Source organism: Ricinus communis, chromosome 7 (assembly GCF_019578655.1).
Source record: "Ricinus communis isolate WT05 ecotype wild-type chromosome 7, ASM1957865v1, whole genome shotgun sequence".
NCBI lineage: Eukaryota > Viridiplantae > Streptophyta > Magnoliopsida > Malpighiales > Euphorbiaceae > Ricinus > Ricinus communis.
Genome location: NC_063262.1, coordinates 27,577,846 through 27,599,662, shown reverse-complemented (window position 1 = coordinate 27,599,662; position 21,817 = coordinate 27,577,846). Strand labels below are relative to the sequence as shown.

General features: G+C 35.6%; 4 protein-coding genes and 1 non-coding gene across 9 annotated transcripts; 3 read left to right on the top strand and 2 right to left on the bottom strand.

The window, feature by feature from the left end:
• The first annotated feature begins 194 nt into the window (after positions 1 to 194).
• LOC8285467 (cytochrome P450 86B1) lies at positions 195 to 1,938 on the top strand. The gene has a single exon (XM_002515007.3). The coding sequence runs from the start codon at positions 214 to 216 to the stop codon at positions 1,810 to 1,812; it is 1,599 nt and encodes a 532-aa protein (XP_002515053.3). The 5' UTR covers positions 195 to 213; the 3' UTR covers positions 1,813 to 1,938.
• Positions 1,939 to 2,599: 661 nt separating this feature from the next.
• Positions 2,600 to 4,443, top strand: LOC8285468. Of its 3 annotated transcripts, XR_001534949.3 has the most exons (4): positions 2,600 to 2,883; positions 3,068 to 3,843; positions 4,096 to 4,201; positions 4,303 to 4,443. It is a non-coding gene; the product is annotated as an uncharacterized LOC8285468 (transcript). The 3 variants fall into 3 exon arrangements; XR_007216822.1 differs by having other exon boundaries at positions 4,103 to 4,314; XR_007216821.1 differs by having other exon boundaries at positions 4,096 to 4,314.
• Positions 4,444 to 4,503: 60 nt separating this feature from the next.
• Positions 4,504 to 7,204, bottom strand: LOC8285469 (glycosyl hydrolase 5 family protein). Its single transcript, XM_002515009.4, has 4 exons — positions 6,743 to 7,204; positions 5,818 to 6,065; positions 5,223 to 5,743; positions 4,504 to 5,135 (listed from the first exon to the last, which is right to left on the bottom strand). The coding sequence occupies exons 1-4, from the start codon at positions 7,160 to 7,162 to the stop codon at positions 4,624 to 4,626; spliced, it is 1,701 nt and encodes a 566-aa protein (XP_002515055.1). The 5' UTR covers positions 7,163 to 7,204; the 3' UTR covers positions 4,504 to 4,623.
• A 976-nt stretch (positions 7,205 to 8,180) lies between these two features.
• Positions 8,181 to 15,284, top strand: LOC8285470 (mRNA export factor GLE1). Of its 3 annotated transcripts, none has more exons than XM_048377393.1 (15): positions 8,181 to 8,544; positions 8,664 to 8,825; positions 8,944 to 9,096; positions 9,211 to 9,331; positions 9,578 to 9,726; positions 10,009 to 10,180; positions 10,943 to 11,165; positions 11,742 to 11,851; positions 12,176 to 12,246; positions 12,703 to 12,793; positions 13,583 to 13,657; positions 14,081 to 14,164; positions 14,359 to 14,490; positions 14,626 to 14,748; positions 14,842 to 15,284. In XM_048377393.1, coding segments are annotated over exons 1-15 (1,905 nt in total). In that variant the 5' UTR covers positions 8,181 to 8,542; the 3' UTR covers positions 15,079 to 15,284. The 3 variants fall into 3 exon arrangements, 2 of the variants coding, with proteins under 2 accessions (XP_048233350.1, XP_015572227.1); XR_001534944.3 differs by having other exon boundaries at positions 8,183 to 8,544; positions 8,929 to 9,096; positions 14,630 to 14,748; positions 14,842 to 14,997; XM_015716741.3 differs by having other exon boundaries at positions 8,186 to 8,544; positions 8,929 to 9,096.
• Positions 15,285 to 15,373: 89 nt separating this feature from the next.
• LOC8285472 (E3 ubiquitin-protein ligase RGLG2) lies at positions 15,374 to 20,798 on the bottom strand. Its single transcript, XM_015716742.3, has 11 exons — positions 19,589 to 20,798; positions 18,348 to 18,573; positions 18,144 to 18,257; positions 17,947 to 18,044; positions 17,250 to 17,329; positions 17,017 to 17,122; positions 16,801 to 16,928; positions 16,453 to 16,717; positions 16,189 to 16,245; positions 15,922 to 16,096; positions 15,374 to 15,835 (listed from the first exon to the last, which is right to left on the bottom strand). Exons 1-10 carry the CDS (start codon positions 19,868 to 19,870, stop codon positions 16,016 to 16,018), a joined length of 1,437 nt encoding a protein of 478 aa, XP_015572228.1. The 5' UTR covers positions 19,871 to 20,798; the 3' UTR covers positions 15,374 to 15,835; positions 15,922 to 16,015.
• Between the last annotated feature and the right edge of the window lie 1,019 nt (positions 20,799 to 21,817).

Here is a 21,817-nt window from a genome sequence, read left to right as displayed (position 1 = left end):
TTCCTATCTGCCTGGCTCTTAAATCTGCTTCATTAATACGAGTTTAGGCTAATCATAGTTACCTGAAGCTTTCATGGATTGTCAAAGATGTTTGCAGCTATAATTGGGCTCTTTAAGCAATTCAATGGCTAGCAACAACTGATGCATATAAAATAGTCAAGTCCTCTTTCTTCTACCCATTCAAAATATATATACTGTTACAACGAAATAGAAATGACCATGACAAGAAACAGTGTTTTCTCTTCAATGGAATCTGTGTTTGCTCACTTATGTTTTTGGGATTTAGCTTTTGCATTCTTAGGGTTGTTTGTTTTCAGTTGTATACGAGAAAAACTCACCAATAATGGCCCAATGCTATGGCCTGTTTTAGGGATCATGCCAACTATGCTTCTCCATATCAACGATACGCTAAATTTTGGCACCAGAGCTTTGATCAGAGCCGGCGGGACTTTCCGTTACAGGGGTGTATGGATGGGAGGAGCTCATGGAGTCATGACGGCTGACCCTGTCAACATTGAGTATATACTCAGGACAAATTTCACGAACTTCCCCAAAGGAAAATACTATAGGGAGAGATTTCAGGATTTGCTTGGAGACGGTATTTTCAATGCTGATTATGAATTATGGAAGGAACAAAGGAGAACAGCGAAAATGGAGATGCATTCTAGCAGGTTCATCGATCATTCACTTCGAACAATGCAAGATCTTGTGCACCTGAAGCTGTTGAAACTAACTGAAAAGCTTGTAAGGTCAGAAGATAGTTTTGATTTGCAAGAAATGCTGCTTCGTTTCACGTTTGATAATATTTGTACTGCAGCTTTTGGGGTCGATCCAGGGTATTTAAACCTGGATTTACCTGAAGTTCCCTTTGCAAAAGCTTTTGAAGAAGCTACAGAGCTCACTTTGAACAGATTCTTGGTGCCACTTTTCGTGTGGAAAACCATGAAGCTCTTTGGAATAGGATATGAGAAAAGGCTTCGGACAGCAATTGAATTTGTCCATGAATTTGCTGATGAGACGGTACGGAAAAGAAGGAACGAGCTAATTAAGCTTGGTAGCTTAAATGACCAATCTGATCTTTTATCTAGGCTCATGGACATTGTACCCACTGAAGATGGAAAGAACCAACAACAATTCCCAGATAAGTATTTCAGGGATTTCTGTGTAAGTTTCATTCTTGCAGGAAGAGACACAACTTCTGTAGCATTGGCATGGTTTTTTTGGTTAGTACACAGCAACCCAGACGTGGAAAGCAAAATTCTGAGAGAGATCAATGAGATATTGAGTCATCGCAATCGCAATTGCGAAAATGGAAATGATAATGACATTCTTTTCGCCATAGAAGAATTAAATAATATGGTTTATCTCCAAGCTGCGTTGTCTGAATCCATGAGGCTTTACCCATCGGTGCCAACTGAAATCAAAGAAGTGATAGAAGATGATGTGCTGCCTGATGGTTCTGTAGTTAAGAAGGGTGCTCGAGTTCTCTATTGCATCTTCTCAATGGCTAGAATGGAGTCCGTATGGGGGAAAGATTGCTTGGAATTCAAGCCAGAGAGATGGATCAATAAGGATGAGAAATTTGCGAGTGCGAATCAGTTCAAATACGCGGTGTTTAATGCCGGTCCGAGGTCATGCTTGGGGAAGAAATTTGCGTACTTGCAGATGAAGATGGTGGCTGCTTCAATCTTGCTAAGGTACTGTGTTAAGGTAGTTGAAGGTCATAATGTTGTTCCAAAAATGACAACCACACTATACATGAAGAACGGGTTGATGGTGACTCTTAAGCCTAGACTGCCATATAAATTCTAGTGCGCAGTATTGCTGTAATTAGTGTATCGAATAATAGTGGTTTAATTAGGCCTAGCGAGCGAGTCGCAGTTGTTATTCGTATGAGCCTTTTCCGTGATGAATTGGGAGCATGTAATAATTTCTTGTTTGCTTGGGTGGTATTTTCGTATTGCTGCTGTTGTAGATATGATCTTGTAATTGTTCCTGGACTTCAGTTTACTGATTGATTGTTGAGATATTATTGCTTGCCAGTGTCTTCTGTCCTGAGTGTTTGATTGGTTATCGAGATATCATGTTTCTATTTGCGGAATTTGTTCTCGGCACAGCAGTTATGCAGCTTTAATTTCTTGTTTCTGAAAGCTAGGAGTATTTCTCCTCAATCAGGATGGCTTTCCTCCATTAACACAATGCAGGTGTTACCTGTTGGAAAATATATGTAAATTGGCTTTCAATTAAAGGATTTGAAAAGAAAAGAAAAATTAAAATTAGCCTAGCGAGCACTTGCTCTAGTTGTAAGCTTCATTTTTCTAAGCAAGCTGAAAAATCCGATGCAATGACATGTCAAATTATGTGACTGTCGTTCTATCAAAAATGTAGTTCAATATCTAATTGTAGCATGTAAAGATGTAGTTCCATAAACATAAACCCTTCAATTTAATTATATAAAAAAAGAAGGAAGGGACTGCACGTTTAATAGCAGAGTATCTCATATTAGCACTATCTTTTTAACATATGAAAAATGTGTATTATAAAATAGAAAACTTCCATTTAAAGAATTCATTGTTTCCAACATAGGCCTTAACAGTTTTATCTTGAAAAAGAAAAGAGTATGAAAGGAAAAGAATTAAAGGTTTCAAGTAAAGGATTTGATTATTTGAAACGCTGAATTACAAGAAGCTGTTGCAATTGAGGGTAATAGTTACAATTTAAGATTTTACCAAATCAAAACATGAGAGAAAAAATTAAAATAAAAACTAAAAGGTCCCACCTTCCTTTTGCAGTGAGTTCTTTTTTTGTTGCTGAAAAAGCCTTCAAATAGTGAGCAATTTCGTCGTCTTAGCTGACGGATCTTCCAAGAAGCCATTATTCAAGGTTTTAAATTGCAAGTTCCATTACATTTTATAATTCTTTTTTCAAATTATATTTTCTGTTTCATTGCTTTCAAAGCTTAGAAAATATTAATAATAATAGTAATACGAATTTTTAATTGCTATTGTTTGTCAGGTTTTGCTAAAAATTCTGATAATACTAATTCAATTTTGATTTGCGTGAAAAGGAATGGAATGCTCTCAGAGAAAGGAACCAAAACTCCGTCGTGTCGAGAGACTGGAACCACCATTGTTGGCCTAATGAAGTTACCGGAATCACCATAAGCCATTGTTTAATAACTACTTTATCCAGACAATGGAATCAATATCTAAATATACGGTGTTTAGTAGAAAGTTTTTTCAAGTTTAATGTTTATTTCTAGTGAAAATTTTGTACTTATGTTTTCTGGTGATATCAATTTTGGTTTACTTCTCGTTTAGCCATCTTGTTCCGCCCTCAGGATGGAATTATTCTTGGAGCAGATACGAGATCCACGACAGGATCAATAGTACTCTGATAAGAATTGTGAGAAAATACATTTTATGGCACCCAACATTTACTGCCATGGAGGCAGGAACTGCTGCTGACGTGTGCTTTTATGTTTGCACTACTGCCACATCTCTTTCTCTCTGAATGCCTAATAGATTTTATCACTGTCCGCTCACTCGGTTTCGCATTGTTTGTCTCCAGAGATGGTCAGGTCCCAGCTGTAGCTACATGGATATCATCCTCGGTTTCACAATCTTGATGTCACTGGATCCCATTTTCGTACTGTGACTTGGGTTCTACATATGAGCATCAGATATGTGCAAATACTTTCTTGTTGTATATAGAACTACTTTTATTGTTTTTTCGCAGAATTATCCTCATGGATCTACAGAAACCTTGCCATTTGTTACAATGGGCTCTGGTTCCTTAGCTGCAATGCTTGTTTTCGAGGCTGAATACCATGAAGGATTGACTGTTAAGTAGTTACTATGCAAAATTCGTTAACCTATCAAAACTTTCCTTTTCTTTCTTTCTTTTTTGTTTGGAAAAACCTTGTTATACAATCATCATTATTCTTAATTGATTTTTGGAACGTCTAGGTCTATTTTTGTGGTAGGTTGTGATTTGATAAATGAACTAGTTGTGGTTCTTAAAATTAAGACGTGCAATTGTTCTTGCGTATGATGAATTGGTGTAATCTCATAGAAATTGAACTTAATCTTTTAGTCTACAGAAAGAAGAAGGTATGAATTTGGTCTGTATGGCTATTCGGTCTGGCATATTCAATGACTTGGGAAGTGGGAGTAAGATAGATGTTTGTGTAATAACTAAAGTTAGTTCTTTCATCCTCATCTCTCATGAGAGTTCTTTATTCTGTTCATATATTTTTCTCTTTCATTTGGCTTGTGTTTTCTTCTTTTATTCTGCTTGTAGGGACACAAAAAAGCACCAGAGAAACCACCAGTTGCCTAATCCTCACACATATCAGTTCTACAGGATACATCTCCAGCTCTTCTGCATGATAAGACTATCTTGTTTGAGTGTATTATTATTTGTAACAGAAATAGCTCTCCCTCACCTTCTTCATGTTAGAATATTGAGCTTTAACCGTTAAAATGTTTATTTGGAGACGCATAAACTTCAACCTCTGTAATTTTTATGTTGGGTTAAATATAAATGTAATTATTGAAGAGAATTTGCACTCTTCAAACAAATGTTTACTTCCATGTCAAGTTGCTTCATTGGCCTCTCCGATTATGCTAACCCCAAAAACTTCCAAAAGAATTCCTTTGCTGGCAAGTCCAACAAGATCGAATTGATTCGAAGGGAGGGCTTTGCTGTGGCTGAACTTCTTGTGCTGTTCACTAATTTGAACCACTGGCTTTCTGGGTCACACGTGTTATCTCTACTCAAACATTTGCAAGTACTTATAACAATGGTGTTGTTGGAGTCTACGTCAAGGCAGACGGCTGTGCCATTGGTGATCTTCGATGAAAGGTGCATTTTAGAATCTGAAATAACATCCCATTTTGAAGTAGAGTCTGTACAAATTATGCCAAGCTTTGCTGGCTTGCCCAATTCATCCGCTTGTAAGCAGAAATATGTCCCCCTGAGAGTTAACGTGTTCTCAGATGTGTATCTCCAAGCTTCAGAATCGGTGCAAGAGCCCAACCTCAGTGGCTCCAGCATTGATTTTCTCTGAACGCAAAGACCAGTTGATGGGTGGAAAATCACTTTATGTGGGTTAGTTTCTGAAAGACCTGGCCCTGCATTTTGGATATATATAATCTTAGACTTGTTATGTGCATGGATGTAGGAAAGTCGAGACATGTTTTGCTATGTTTTAACCTTACCTTGAAAAGGGGATTGAAGGGCAGATATTTGCTGCAAGAAGCTTGAATTCCTGACATCACACCAATTCCAATTCAGCACCCCATAATACTCATTTAACCCTATCACCCCTTGCCTCAAATAATAACTTCCAACCAGTGTCCACAAGGCCCAGTCCCAGTCAAGTTCAGCTGCTACACCAATGAAGCAACCCAGGTACCTATTATCATTCACATTTGTACCTCTTTGGTCAACTCCAAACTCGCTCACAAACATTGGCCATCCTTGCTCTAGCAAAAATCCTGAAATTCTCATCAAATTGTCAACCACTCTTCCACACACTTGGTTAGGGTTTCCACTTCTCCATGCCTGCCCGTCTGAAAACCCGTACCAATGTACCTCAAAAACTACTTTTCCTGTGAACGAGAGGTTCACCGGACGATTGCGCAGGAATGAGAAGTCTTTGTCATAATTCAGACCAGATAGAATAACAAGAACATCCGGGTTTGCTGAATGCACTGCTTCTGCTCCTTTTTCCATGTACCTGTCCCATGTCAGTCCCACATTAAGACATTATAAACCAGATTATATTCAAGATGTATAGGATTTGTTAATTACCTGTACCAATCGTTTACGTTCTGTTTCTGGCCGCGAAGCTCATTCCTCAGGCTCATACCAATTACATTAGTCACACCATTAAACAAGGTGGCCATCTGGGTTAAGCCCTTGATCCATAGATCTGGATTAAAATAAGTATCACCAAAGAAACCATTGCCGTCAAAGTTACTGCAACACCAACCAGGCTTGCTTATATGATTGTCTAATATCACCATCACATTGTTGTCCCCAAGGCTAGACACCACTGCCTATAATAATCATTTCTTCTACATGTTGTAATAATTGTAAAATAATCTTGCTTAAAATAACGATGGTGAAAATAGTAGATAATATCATGACATGGGCAATGTATATGAGAAGAAAGCAATATGTGATGAGAGTAGACTTTATCTTTGACATCACCATCAATCTGACTTTGTTCTTATCTCAATTGTCCAAGGCTTCCTCCATTAAAAAATTAATACAATTCTTCTTTTTTTTTTTTTAAAGGAGAAAAATTAATACAATTCTTATTTGGTTACAATTAAGAAACTACAATTTTAGCATTCTTATTGCATGAATCACAAATTATGGGTTCATGATCAATATTTATAGAAACAAATAATTTTTCATGGAACTTCTTAGATTTGCATCCTTTTAATTTAATATTTATAGTGTCACATTAAATAAAATGATTAATTTAATACCATTCCTTTCTTTTATATATAAATAAAAAGAGGACATTCCATTAATAAATAATAACAATAACAACAAGATAAAAGTCTGACTATATCTTATAGACAATGCCTTAATTGGCTAATAAAACTAAATATATAAATTTCAGGTTATCTTGTCTTTTCAAATGTCTGTAGGGTATCTAGTTAGGTATTGCCAAGTGCCAACTAATCAACAACATCATTAACCACTAATAAAACTAATTAATTACCTGATAAGCCTTGATGAGAGGAAGATCAATGATGGAAGGATTGTTAGCCTGAATACCAGAAATAGATTCAAGCAAACCAAGGCCTTGAAATGACTGTCTTACACTGAGAGAAGCCAAAGTATCATTAGTAACCAAGTAAAGTGGCCAAGTAAGTCTAACACAGTTGAATCCCATTGAAACAATTTTCTTGGCAATCATGTCCATTGGTTGCTTGCTTAGTCCTTCTGCTACCACTGCTTCTAGATGTGAGACCCAGTTCACACATGCTAATTTTACTCTTTGCCCATTCTCATCTACTATCCACCTTGAGTTTGTGGAGAGAGGAAGTGCTGTGACTTGGCTTTGTGGAATTATGGCAGAGATGGCAATGAAGAAGGTGATGAGAACTGAGAGGGAAGAGAAAGATAAGAACTTTCCCATGTTGGGTTTATTTTTAGGACTCTCTTTGTAGAACTCAGACTCTGCTTTTATTTGCCAATTGCCAGGCAAATATTGGGTCCCATTATGTACTTTAAAGTAATTTGCATCAATCACTTTTTTCCTTTCTAATTAAGAGAACGTCAACTGTATAACATGAATAATTATTTTTTAAAAATTTATTATAAATATAATCAAATTTGAAATTACTTGATTTTTTGAAAATAAAAATTTCAATTAAATCATTACTTAAATTGGAATAAATTAAACTAGTTCTTGTTTTGGTGGAAGGTAAACTAGTTTCAAGACAAGACTATGCCAAAACTCATCAGAGCAAACGTGCCTAGTTGGTTCCTATAGGACTGAAAGCAATTAGTGTGAAATTAATTTTTTATTTTTATTTTTATTTTTTGTTTTGGCTTTTACTCAATTGAGCTGGCCATCCATTTGTCTTGAGTTTATTAGCAAGAAGTGGCGTCAAGTAACCAAATAGGCTTTACTAGAATTGGTTACTCGCCCATGATTCTTATATTACGCGCTGAGAATTTCTCTTGATTTCAGTAATGGGTGGCTAAATATATATTTGGGTCCTTGAACTTTGCAATTTTGTTCAATTAGACTCTTGAATCTGATTTTGTTTAATTAAATATGTAAGTTTTTCTATATTTTTACGGACCAGCTACTGTGCATTTCAAATAGGTTTCTCTTCTTTCTAAAGATATTAACTTAATAATATATTTATTATTAAAATCTTTCATTTAAATACAAAAGATAGCAATTAATTTAGCGTCAGTACTTCACATAAATTCAATATAGAGAGAGAAGACTTGCAGGGTGCTTTATGCTTTGGTTACTAAGATAGCATGGTGGGTAAATCAGCCATCGTCATTGTTGGAAACACGTTAAGTAATATATACACATGAGGAGAATGCTAAGACTAAAATGCTCAAATGCAAATTTTTGCCATTAGACCACTTTTATTCACTTTAGGGCTAAGATATCGTCTTCTTTGCATATCTTTGGGGGGCTTTGGTGAACTTGCAAGGCAATGCAGATACAATTTTGCATGTTGCTAAGTTTTTTCTTTTCTTTTCCCCCAATACAAAAAAACTTCGATCAATTCGAAACAATTCTTAATCTATCCATTTTTCAATGATAAACTCAATAATTTATTGGCTGGGCCTGATTTTGTTTTTGGGCTTGGACGGAGGGTTGGTCCTTCCTTGTCACGCCCAACTCAAGTTTTGAAAGACGTTAATTTTTGCGCGAAGGCAAGAACTTGAATAAATTTCACGCTAACTGTTAAGACAGTTAGGGTTTATATGAAAGTTCAAACATACTCCAGTCAAGACATTTAATCTAGTAATCTTGCAAATTCAAGCAATGTGAGTTCGAATTTCTTGTCTTTTAACAATCTCGTTCAATCCTATTAGTTTAATTCTTTCGAGACTCATAGGTTTTGCCTTTAATTTTTCATTTCTTTTGTTGAAAATGAAATGATTAGGGGAGCATTTAAATTGGAACTTCGCTGTCCGCAAAGGGTTAATGAAGTCGGAGTTGATCCAAATCCAGATTGGAGTTTTGATTCGCTGTTATCAGAGCTCAGTTCACTTGAAAACAAGCTCAATAACTCCTCCTCAGCTCCTTTTACTAAAACCCTGTCACGGTATCCTTTTTCTTTTGAGTCTTTCTAGGGTTAAGTAATTAATTATTTTTATAAGTTCTTGAACTTTTTTTGCTAAATAATTGTCTGATCTTGTTTATTTTAGAGGATTTTCGAGCAGGCAAATTGTGAATAGGCGTTCAAGGAGGGCATTTGTAATGCGAGTTTCTGATGATGAGGTTGAGGATAATGACAGTGAAGGGGATGATGAGAAGGATCATACGCAGAGTTTAGTAGTGGCAAAACGGTTCAATTATGATGATATTCATCTTTGGTGTGTCTAAAAAGAACCTATAAGTTTTATATTTGTTATTATGTGTTATTAGTAGTAATCTTTAAGAAGCAAAGTTATGTTTATGTATTTTTTTTCTTTTCTTTAATGTTTCAGTGATAGTGATGACTCTGATTATGAAAACGATCTTGATTCCTATTCCTATTTAATGGAAAAAGTTGGATTAGTGGAAAGTTCCTTGTTTGAACTAAGCCAGGAGCATCAGCTTGGAGTTAAGGTGTGGGAATTTTACTTAACTTTGATATGTTTGAGTTGTTTAAGTAAACTGAGTCGTTTAAGTTTGGCTTAATTTTAGGGTTGGTTTTGGGTTTTTGTTTCTGAGTTAGATCATGGATCTTTTCGAGATGATAAAATTATGCTGGGAAGCCCGTGCAATTTTTGTGTTAGGATTTGTCAAGCCTTTTTCTTTTCTTTCTTTTTTATGGTTCGAGTGTGTAACAGCGAGAAATTCCTTGATCACCAGGAGGAGATTAGGAACCAAATCTCAGCATTGGAGATGGAATTAATGAGAGAAAGTGAAAAGTCAAATTCTGCATTCAACCGAGTTGAGAAGTATAGAGAGGCAAGAAAGGAATCTGACAGGAAATTTGATACTCAATATCAGCGTAAAATGTAAGACTGCATCTTCTTTCTTAATTTGTTTGGCTTTCTTTCTGCATAAAAAAAGGAAACAAATTACTAATAATATGGGCTTGTGAAAAAAGAAATTGCTGATGTTAATGATGTGCCGTATTTGGTTGTTCTCAACAATGCTTGTGCATGTCACCACAGAGTCATTGTACTATGCATCCATGAAGCAAACACCAAGCTAATGGCTTGACTTAGGTCCATGAACACTATGTTGAATAATTAGGAAACTCCTATAACACATTTTGACACTTTTTAGTACCGTAGTGCAGAAGCACTAGACAATCACTTAACCAGTATCCAGCGGGATCACGAATTGAAATCACAAATAGAAGAAAGGAAAATAAGAAGTGATGCAGCGCATGAAGAGGCTAGAAGAAAGGAAAAGGCTTTGCAAGAAGAAAGGCTGCGTCAAGAGAGAGCTAGAGCAGAAGCAGAGGTTTGTTTATTTGGCATACCAGTTCGATGATGTTCTATTGTGAATCATCTATTTTGTTTACAAACATGTTATTAGACAAGATCCTGATAATCCTTTTTGCTTGTGAATGTATATTAAATAATGATAAAAGAAATTAGATCAAGGAAAAGAATGAAGGGAACTCAAATAAAAATGATTTGGAACAAAGAAAGAAGTGGAAAAACAATTTCTTTTATGAACCGCAAAAGTGTTGTGGATAGGAACTGAAAAATGAACATCGAAGTAGTTCTAATGAGTCAATAATGTTATTATCTCGATTCAGACTTTGGAGTCTTTAGTTACTTTTAGTGGATGGAACTTTAATTGCCAAAATGAGTAATTAAGTCATAATGCATTGATTGCTTGTATCATTACTGTTTCTTAACTTTATTTTAATTTTGGTTAGTTAATGTCATATATATGATGCTTGTAATTTTCAGGGCATGTACGTAATTGCTTTTCTTATCATGTGGAGCTCCCAGTTTCGTGGACTTGCATATGAGTGAATCCTGCTTCAGTGAACTTTAGATCACTAATTCTTACTTTGATTCTAATGTGACTCAACTAAAGTACATACATAAGTAGATACTTGTCTTGCATGCTAGGGGAAATTAGGGATGTGTTATTTGTTAGTGAGGCAAACTTTGCTTCCTCCCCTTAACAACTTATGACATGTACAGTAGAAGTTAGGAAAGGATATTATTTGTTATTGGAGAAGTGTAATGATTATGTTTTCTGATGCAGGCTAAACGCAAAGCTGAGGAAGCAAAAATGGCTGCTCTAGAAGCAGAGAGAAAAGCAGCAAAGGAAGCTGCAGAAAAAGAAGCTGCTGAAGCCTCTAAAAAGCAAGCTGCTACAGTCTCAGGAGAGGATGTTGCTGGAAACCGAGTACATGCCAGTTCAGCCAATTGGGATGTTAATTCTCAAGGAGCTGTATCTAATGGAACTAATAAATCACAATTAGCAGGTATTCTTATCTTCTGTGTTCCTTCCCAGAAATGTACTCGTGAAAATTGCCCTCTACATCTAATTTTGTGCAGGAATTTTCTTGAAATAAATACATTTCTGGCTTTTCCTATTTTACCTTTTGCATTCTCTTGTAAATTTATTGGTTATGGCCAGATATATTATTCCCTTAAAACTCTACTTTGTAGGTTGAACCTAATTTTACCACCAAAATTGGGTTTTCTATTAAGTGAAGGATACTATATTGCTGGTTCGTCATAATCTGAATTTATTCCTTTGTTCCTTCACTCATTTCTGATGTGCAAGAAAGCCTATAAGTCTGAAATCAGTGACTGGAATTCTTTTTCTTTTTCCCCTCTTTAATAGTTCAGTTGCAAAAGGGATGAGTATTTTCTGTTCATTTAGTCCATTCTTCGTCAGCGTTTGGTGTTTTATTGGATCTGGTTCATAGCCATTTATGTGTCTGTAAAGTTGTCATTTCATATTTTGGCCTGAATTTCTGTTTATTTGTCTTCTTTGCTTGTTGTTTTTAAGAAATGGCCCATGGCTGATGTTCCTAGTAATAATTTTATGGCAGGTAGCATTATAAGGGCTGCGGAAAGTGCTCTTAGTCTAGAGCAGAAAAGACTGGAGAAGCTTAGAGCACTGGAGGAACAAAACCGATCACTGAAGTTGAGTTCCAATATGGTATAGCCGGCACTTCTCATGTTATGTTATAAAAGCTCATCTTCCTTTGTCTTTACTGAAATGACATTTATAATTATGTCTACTTCACTGGAAGTCTTTGGCTGTGGTCATGGATAATTTGATTTATGGTAGTGGTTTTTGATATTGTAGTTCTATTTCTGTAGCAGTATATAGGACTTATGTTCTCTTTAGCCTTTCTCAAGGATTTAATTAGGACATTTCTTAGTATTTTGGATTTGATTGATTATTATTTCCTTGGATTTACAGTTGCTTATCAGTTATTGCATTAGTTGCTGTGATGCTATTTCCTTTCTGCTGTCACAGGATTTCAGCAGCCATGAAAGACATGTTGCTAGGTTGATAAAACAAATACGGGGGACGAAAGAAAATGTTAGGTAAGGTGGATTTCTTTATATAGGTTGTATGACTGTGGGGCTTTAAGTGCTGTGAGGTCTGTACAAGTACTTGACCTTATTGTGTCCTTAAAATTTATAGTTTCCAATTAAGTTGTTGCCTTGAGATTTCAATGACCTAACAGTTAATCAATTACGACTCATGTTATGTCTTTGGTCCAAAACAGACATATATATTTTTTTTATTATTATTTTCCTTACATATGACTCATTCCCTAAATGTAATGCAATTGTACCAGGTTACCTCGTACATTGATATATCAGTTAGCCTGTGCCTTGGCCAGCTTGGTTCTTTGGCTTCAGACTGGATCATTTAAGTTTTGTTTTGGCTGATATTCCTTTGGTTGGAACTCACAGTTCTCATAGCCTCATACGTATTCAGTTCCATGTTGACTTTATTTTTCTTATATCTTTATTATTACTGTCTCGCCTTTGCAGAGCGAAATCAAGTGAACTTGTTAAGCTTTGCCAGAATCCTTCATGCCCTCAATCCATCAGTATTGCAGCAATTGCAACTTTTCCAAAGAAGGTAATCTTGATTGGTCTAGAAACGTGCTCCTTTTCACCAAGGTTATAGTTAATTAATACTCTTCATTATGAAATGGAGAGATGAGAGAACTTGGATTTAGCCATGTGGTGGATTGTCTTGATTGCTCTTTACTATGTTATGGATTTCTTTTCTACATTCCATGCAGTTCAATATTACTTTATCAGAAAAATCTGTGGCTGCTAATCCTTTCTCACTAGTTACCTTTTGTCATCTTAGGTCTATCCCTCACTTATTCCTGACCTTTAACTTCAATGTGCTCAACATTCTTTGCAACGGCTTTCTAGTCTATGATGCACAAACAAAGCACCCAGTCTGCCTTTTCTGTACTTTTCCCAATTAGTGTCATTTCCTCCTTCCTATGAATGTTTTGTCCTATTATTATCCATTCTTGTGTACAGAAATCCATCCACCTTCATTTTTGCACATCTATGTTAATGCGATAGTCTACTGAAACCTTGAATCAATTGGATTCTACAGTTCCGCTTCCCATTAGCTTGATAGTGTATGCGTAATTGATTGAGTTGAGAATGTAGATGAAAGCTTCTTTCATGTAAAAATCTAGTTGAAGTTCATAACATAATTAGTGAAAGGAATAAGGTGCACACATAAATTAAGGTAAACAATTCACCAGTCGCCCATAACTGAACTAGTTCTATGTCTTTTCCTACCCGCATATATGCACTCATGGTGAAGCTAAAATGTCTCAAGTGTTTTTGTTTATTAACTTGTACGCTGTCACTTCCATTTTCCAAGTTATGACTTTTGCAGGTTGCTTCCCAGTCTGAACTTCCTGATAGTGCCGTCTTTGCATGTGCCTACGTCATTGTTATGGTTACCTCACAGGTACTGCTTTTTTTTTTCTTTTTTTCCCATTTGGAATGTATTTGTTTTGGGCAGAAGCGAGTGTAGTGGTGGGGTGGGTGTGGGCGGTGGGCGGTGGGTAGTGTTGGGTTTATAGATTTATTGGTTGGCTTGTTTGATCCACTGCTTAATGCCTATGGTGGTTTCGAGATTCCGATGTGATGGAAAAGCGATTAGATCATATCTTGGCCCTTCTACATAGTTCTTTTATCTTCAGGTAACTCTGCGATTTAACATTATTTTGGAGCAATAAGATCGGCCTAAGTTACCTATTGGTGGCTTTCATGTGTGGTTAGGCTTGGTGGTTGGAGAGTGGGGAGTGTTGTTATTCGTGTGCAGTACCAGTGATATACCTCACTTGGAATTTTTCTGCTTTCTGGCTTACATTAATGATTTCTGAATCAGGTTCCACATTCAATGAATCTGCTTCTAGCGGAGTTTCATAGAGGTTGCATCTACACTGTCCCAAGGCATGTAACATACTCAAAGGTGATTTAAGTTTTTGATTCAATGAAATATGTTCATCTGTTAGGACATGGATATCTTTGTGTTTGAACCATGTTTAGTGATGATATTCTTACACCCCATTAAAATAACATTCAGCAGGAAACTTCAAATGCCACATTTTTGTTGCTATTGCTGTTTTGCCTGTACTCTAAATGGGTTTTTTCTTAAACCTTCAGTCAGCATTTGAATCAAAAGAGGCTTATCAAAAAACCATTGGATACCAAGAACAGAACGGGAAGATTGAAAGTACTACAGATTATTTGAAAAGATTAGAATGCTACATGAGATTGTATGGAGCTCTGGTTCAGGTTCGTTGCATGTAGATTTTGGTTAAAGAAACTGTGCTTTCCTGTTGGTTGTGCAATATACCTGATGGTCTAGCTCAACCATAAGAGTATTACCCTATTCACTTTGTAGCTGACTGACATTGCTTGTTTTGCCAGACAGAAGTCCAGGGTTTCCAGAACTCTCATGGTCCAAACGAGGGTTGGGCTTGGCTTGCAAGATTCTTAAATAACCTTCCTGCCAATATATACACTGCTGTTGCATTGAACGGATTCCTGAAAGTAAGTTGATGTGGATTTCTTGATATATTATACTTAGTATAACCATTTTTGTAAAGGACCCATGGATCTGAAAAGAATCTCTGTGTGCGCCAGACAGCAGGGTTTGTTCTGTTCAGAAAATACAGATCTCAGTTTGGGAAGATGCTGAACATCATCTATAATGACTTCCTAGAGGCACTCAGAAAACGGCAAGATTCAGGGCTGAATGCAACAGTTGCGGAGATTCAATCCTACATACAAGACAAAAAGTTCCTTCAGGAGCCAGAAGGAGCAAGGCTGCAGGGCTCATTGGTATCTCACGTTATTGGCGGACAACCAGAATTCAGATAATCGATCCTTAACTTTTCTTCCCTGTTGTTTGGATTAATTCTTCTTGTTCTGCCCTCATAAATCTTTTAGAAAGCATCAGTCGGGCATTGCCGTTGAAATTTGTATCGTTTAATAAGACTTCAATTTTTCCATAAGCATATATTGCCAAGGTATATGACATCTTGAAGTGGGTTTCCTTTCGGTATTTCATTTCGACTTCAGGTTTTTCCTTGTTATATTATTACTATTTTGAATATAATATTTACTAAACGCTTATCCATAGCCAGAAACCACAAGGGAATTCAATACAACTCAATTCAAGAAAACCACTAGAGAATTAGCTGCAGAAACGCTACAAAACAACAGAGTACATGTGGATTACATAAGTGATGCATCAAATTCAACACAACTCACACAAGCACTCGACAATTAAGTTACAAGTTTTTACAATCCTAGTGCAATAAAAAAATGTTATATGTATATCTAACATTACCACAGAAAAACAAAGGAATGAAATGAAAGAATAACATGGACCAGAGTCCTTATTCTTCTATTTGCTCTAAAAACCAAAGCAGCTCATACAACTAGCTTTTGCTAAAACCAAACTATGAAACAGAAGCTTTAATGGGGAAGAGTCAGTCATGTTCCACAATGTATTGAAGAATCAAACTCTTCTCTCGAATAGTTAAGAGGAAAGAAGATGCACATGCTTCCACTGAAGCTTGAATTTCTCCTTTCCCTATGCCAGTGAATGCATCTTCCAAGATATGATCCGCTCCTGTGCATTCCCAAACAGTTTTCTTCTCTTCAGTGATTTTCAAAAAAAGATGATAACTAGAAATGGACATTGTGAAAATTGCTAACCTGTCCCCGCCTCTGGAAAAAAGGCATTTGATTCAGTTTTCACTGAACCAAGTTTTGCGGCAGAGACAAGTCTCAGATCGTGCATTGATGTTGACTAATAGAGCCTGATTCTAGTCTGTATTGGGCTCCGACAAATGGGGCACAATTGGAGGTCTTCTCCACACTCGCAACAAGTCTGAAATTTTAAAATGTGTCAGCAAGGTACTTCTGTTATGAACTCAATTCAATGCCTTTGCAGAACAGCAGAAATATAGCAAATGGTTTTACCTGATGCCCACAACCAAAGGCCATGTCCTTCCGATTAGTGAGGCAAATGGGGCAAACCTGCAAGTATCAATAATAGAGAAGAGTTATTATTCTTTGAAGAGACCCAAATGACAGCAGAGATGGTGCAGCTAATGATATTGACATCAACATTGGTAGCAAGAGTGATGTATTTGTCAACATAAAACAATGGCAGATTTAAAAGCAAATATGACAAAAAGAAACTATTGATGACAAAATACTTTCTTCGAGTAACAATTTCTGCACCTGATTATCATAAGTAGAACTTGCATGTGGATTCGTGTTGACTGGTGTATCATATCCAGCAACTACTGTGTCTTGCCCAGAATAAGAAGGCACTGATCCATCATATCCAGAATAAGAAGGCCCTGATGCATCATACCCAGAATACGAAGGTGCACGTTGCTGAAAACTGCTTGACTGGGAAGGTTTTGGGCTGTTGCTGAAAGAAGATGCTCCACGAATTGGTGGGGGCAGAGGAACCCGCTCTGGACAATTCCCTGTCCGTTGACTGCTTTGCCAAGGGAAGATATAAAATTTCACATCGCAAAGATAAAAATCATTATCTCAATCAACATTGCGGTTCTTACTTACCCCAATATTCCAAGCTCAATAGTTGCTTTATATTGAGCAGGTATTTCCATCAATGCTGCAAGAGCAAACTCTGTCTCTTTTCTGGACTGATTCACATTTTTTGACATTATTTCTGTAAAATTCACAAACTATGAAACAAAGAGCAATTGGTCAGAGATATTTCAAGATGTGCAGGCAGAAACATAAGTACTTGAAGGATTTTGAACTGCTGCTTACCTGGAAATTATCAAAGACTCGAGCAGGGATATTATCATCGAACTCTCTCATCATGTCCCAAGGTCCATCGCCAACTCCAACTAAGATTATTGACAAAGGATACTCACTGCAGTGAGGAAAGCAAATGAGAATGCTAGAAAATCCAAGCAACCAGTTACTAAACTAACGATATTAGCCTTGCTATCACTCTCAGTTTTTACTATTTCAATTCCTTTCTAAAAATCCTGGATTACCTTGCTTTTACAATTGCGTCAATCGTCCTTTGCTCCTGTGGACTGAGCTGGCCATGCTGTGTATCAATACTCCTTGTCACCTATCATGATAAGTGGTTTCTGTGAGGTAAGTGAAATAAAATACAATACATTCACAAGAACTTGGCTGATCATGGCAGCAGCGGGAAATTTTCAATTTATTAAACTGAATTCAAAATAAAAATGCTGTGTATATATATGTTGGAGTTGCAGATTTATAGCAAAAATGAGAGCATCAGAACTGCAGCTTCATGAGATAATGGACAAACCAGCATTCCCACTTCTAAGTAATAACTTTATGAACTACTCTAGATAAAGGTAAACCTTAGTTGAGTTGAGTTGACTTTGGGGTATCTACTTCGACAAGTAGTTTTTCCATAAGAGAAACATGCTAGTCCCCGAGACAATTCTGGTCAAATTTTTTATTCTTTGATGTCAATGCTATAACATTACTTCTGCAGTTTCAAATTTGATACTATCCCGGAACGATGTCAAGGTGAGTTGTTAAAAGTGCAGCCCATTCTCTTGCATGAGGAATACAAAGTCAGGCTTCGAATAATGACACTGTGTGACCTATCAGAACTCCTAAATCGATCAGTAATAAAGCTGACCAATTAAAGAGAGTCTAGGAGTTTGACCTACTCAAAAGAGAGAAAGGTTCGGCTTGATGATGAATTACCTGACCATCAGCAATTATCAGCAGAACATGGTATTGCCCGCCACTTTGCTCAACAATAGTAATGGCCATGTCAATGATGGGCGCAAAAGATGTGGGCCCTGCAACAGGAAATGTAAAGTATGTGCATCAGAATCAGGCCATAGAATATTAGTGACAACATAACATAAATAGACTAATGGTATAAATAGGAACCATACCTGCTAGTCGAAGCTGGGGCACGATTTCTCTGTAGCGTGTCAGCACTTCCTCAAATCCATTGCAGAATCTTTCATCTTGATGGAAACTAAAAACGTCTTGATCATGAGTTGATGCTGCAAAAGATAGAAGAAACATGTGATCTCCACATTCCACATATTATTCTCTGCATTGAACATCCAAGAGAAAACTCCTAGGGGTACTACCGTCTCCAAATCCAAAACAGGGAATTAAGTTATCCTCGTCGAATGCAGATAAAGTCCTGCCAATAATTGATATTGCCTGTTCATATGGATTTTGCCCATTGCCAATGTGATGTAAGCTTCGTCGATTATATGATCTTGCACCTGTCCACTCATTGCTTTTTGTGAAATCAATGCCAACAATGAGATTAGAGGACTCTAGGCCAGATTGAGCAAGAGCAGCAGTGACCTGTAGTCAACGATTTTATTAAGATATTATCACAAGTTTGGCACTTAGAATATCTAACAAAATGACCGTAAGATATTTTAGAATCATAAGAATAGGATATTATTATTCGCCAGAAATAAACAAGAAATGATTATAGGTGTAGACAAAAATTAGAGCAGCATGAAGTTCATAAATAAATAAATAAATAAATAAGCAATATAGTAACTTTTAGGATCTGATTGGATAATTTTCAAGAGCTCAAGTTAATGAGATAAATCTTTAAAAGTTCCTAATCTCCTATAGTTGGAAATGTCAACACCAAGTATTTCCCATCTGAATGCTCCCATAACAATTTCCGGACATGATACTATTTTCAGCTAATTATTAAAGTCATATTTTTGTTCCCACCATTTCAATCAGAATAATTCACAAGACATTTAAATGCAAATTTGTCGCTCATGATGAAGATTCTTGCTTAATATACACAGAAATTATAGCCATCCATACTTCTAAACGTATGAATTATAACTTTAGTCTTTGGTTATACCCTTATGCTTCAAGGTTGTCATGTCAAATCCCAAGATTTGAACTGGTAGTCATTGGCTACTTCTCACGGTATCCACTCTCAAGAAACTTAGAGATGTCAAAAACATTTATTCTCATTCAGCCGACACCAATTCAACTTAAAAACATTTATTCTCATTCAGCTGACACCAATTCAACTTAAACATCACTAGAATATCTTCCAAAACTGTTTCTAGGCAAAGCTAAATTCGAGTCATAAGGCATTTGTTTGGTCACCCACGATATAACTTGAACAATTCAGCCGATGTTTTAGTTAGTACAGCAACTGTTTATGCTCACGCTAGGCGCAGGCAATCCTACCTTTGCCAGTTATCACCCCTCAGCCGTAATAAACGCTTATTAATCACTAGAGCCATTCAGTCCAATTGCATATATGCTAAAAATAAGAAAAATGTCATGCAAAAAAGAAATAAATCACAAAGAAAAAAAAAAAGAGAAATCACGGTCCAACCTGATCCAAAGTCTTGTAATCATCAGCAATCCTAGAGTACTTCCTATCCAATCTTTTTTGTGGCTGAGTCATTCCTGCTTCATGACTATAAGTAGAAGAAGAAGAAGAAGAAGTAGAGGGCTGAGGATGCTGAGGCGTATAATAAGGGTTTTGCTGAGAAGATGGATATGGATAGGGTGATGCTTGTGGATAACCATATTGATTCCATGATGAAGAAGAATTAGCTGAACCATAAGACGGAATATGCCTCCCACTCGAACCTTTTGAGCTCCTCCCTCCCATAACAACTCCTTTAATAATTTCAATACACAAATAACTTACCCTCTCTATCTATCTATCTATCTTCAATCAACAGAACCTGAAACTTGCAATAATAAAAATAGAAAAAGAAAAAGAAAAAAAAGAATACAACTTCACAAATGCCCAAAATTGGAGAATATAAAGATCTTGAAATTGAATTAAAAAATTGGTTCTTGAGAGCTTATTAAAGTGTTCAAATAGAAGAAGGTAAATGAAAACTAGAAAGAAATTTCAGAGTAGACCAAGAAAATTAACCACTTATAAATGAACAAAGACCAAGACAAGTTTTAAAAAGACGGCTATGGTTGAAATGACCAATTCAAAGACCCATCTCATCACCGACCACAGAAATGTTTCTGAAAATTACAATCAAACAAACAATCACCCTGTTAAGATATATATAAATATATATATATATATATATACATATATAAGGAGGGAAATAAGAAGGAAAGGATCAATAGGACTTGAGAGATAAGCACGCAAGATTCAAGATAATGAACACTGAACTGAAAATGAAAGCAAAAGATATAATCTTTATATAAAGGTTATACATAAAGTTACAAGCAAGCAAAAAACCAAGAAAGCAGAGGCAGTAATTTATTTGTAATTCTCTTTTCCTGGTCAACTACAATTCTTTTTATCTACTGTTCTTAATTCAAAACTAACAAACATTAACAAACAGCTAAGATTGATTTATAGCAGTCTATGAGAATCACTAAAATCAAGATGCTTAGTTTCAAGAAAATCATCCTCCAGATTGACAGTGAAAAGACACACAAAAACACACACAAGCACAAACTTTTTTGTTTTCTTTTGGATAGGGAGAGTGAGACCCAACAAGCAACAATGGAGGTGGGTCATTTTTTTTTTTAAATGAAAAAATACAGGTAGGTGTTATTTTGTATTATATTGTAATGATTCTAATCAATCATGAAAGATTTGTAATAAAATAAATAAATAAACATTACCCATAATTCCCCATTTTCAATGACTTTAATTTCAAGAGTCAAGCTTTGCCTTGTTTATTGGGAGCAGATTATATACATATATGTATATATATAGATAACTTGAGCGGGAAAATAGAAAACACAGCACAAGAAGTAAGAATTCTTTTACCATTAATTTGCTTCTTCTTCCTTGTTGCTTGCTGCTGGAAAGTGTTTTTAAATAAATACCATTTTGTGTTTTATATATCTATTCAATATTGATATCGTGTTATAATCAAACTTCTTTTAATTATTATTTTCTTTAAATAAACATAATCTTTTGTTTGCTTGTAACTTTTTTAACCTATGCTCTTGAAAAAAATAAAATTTAATTAATTAATCTATGCACAATCCTTGTTCAGGAAAAAAAAAAAAAAACAAACCTATGTAAAAAACCGGGCCGAACTAAGTCGAACCAATATAATTACGAGTTGAACTCTACTTAACCAATGGATGAGTTAACCCCTGAATTAACCAGTTTAGTCAAGCCTTGCAAATACGCCTAACCATTTTAATGCGCAATTATTATTTTTATTATTGAATAACAACATAAAATATTTGCAATTCTAATATTTTGGAATTTTATTATTATGATAATATGAAAACTATATTAAACTTTTATTAATTGATTTAGTAATTATATAACATTAATATTAAATATTTAATTAACATATTATTTTTAATAATTATGAACTATTATATTCCTTCTTAAAAATATCATGCGCTATTATGTAATAAAAAAATTAATTCATTAATAAATGAAGCATTGAATTGAAAGAACTATTTATAATTGGATGATTAATAGAAAATAAATAGTTGGTTTCAACTCTATATTTAGTTATAATTATAATTGATATATAATAAGATTTCATTAAATAATTTTTGATTTTATTTATTAAATAATTTTTTAATCTTAATTCTTATTGCTTTTAATTATTTA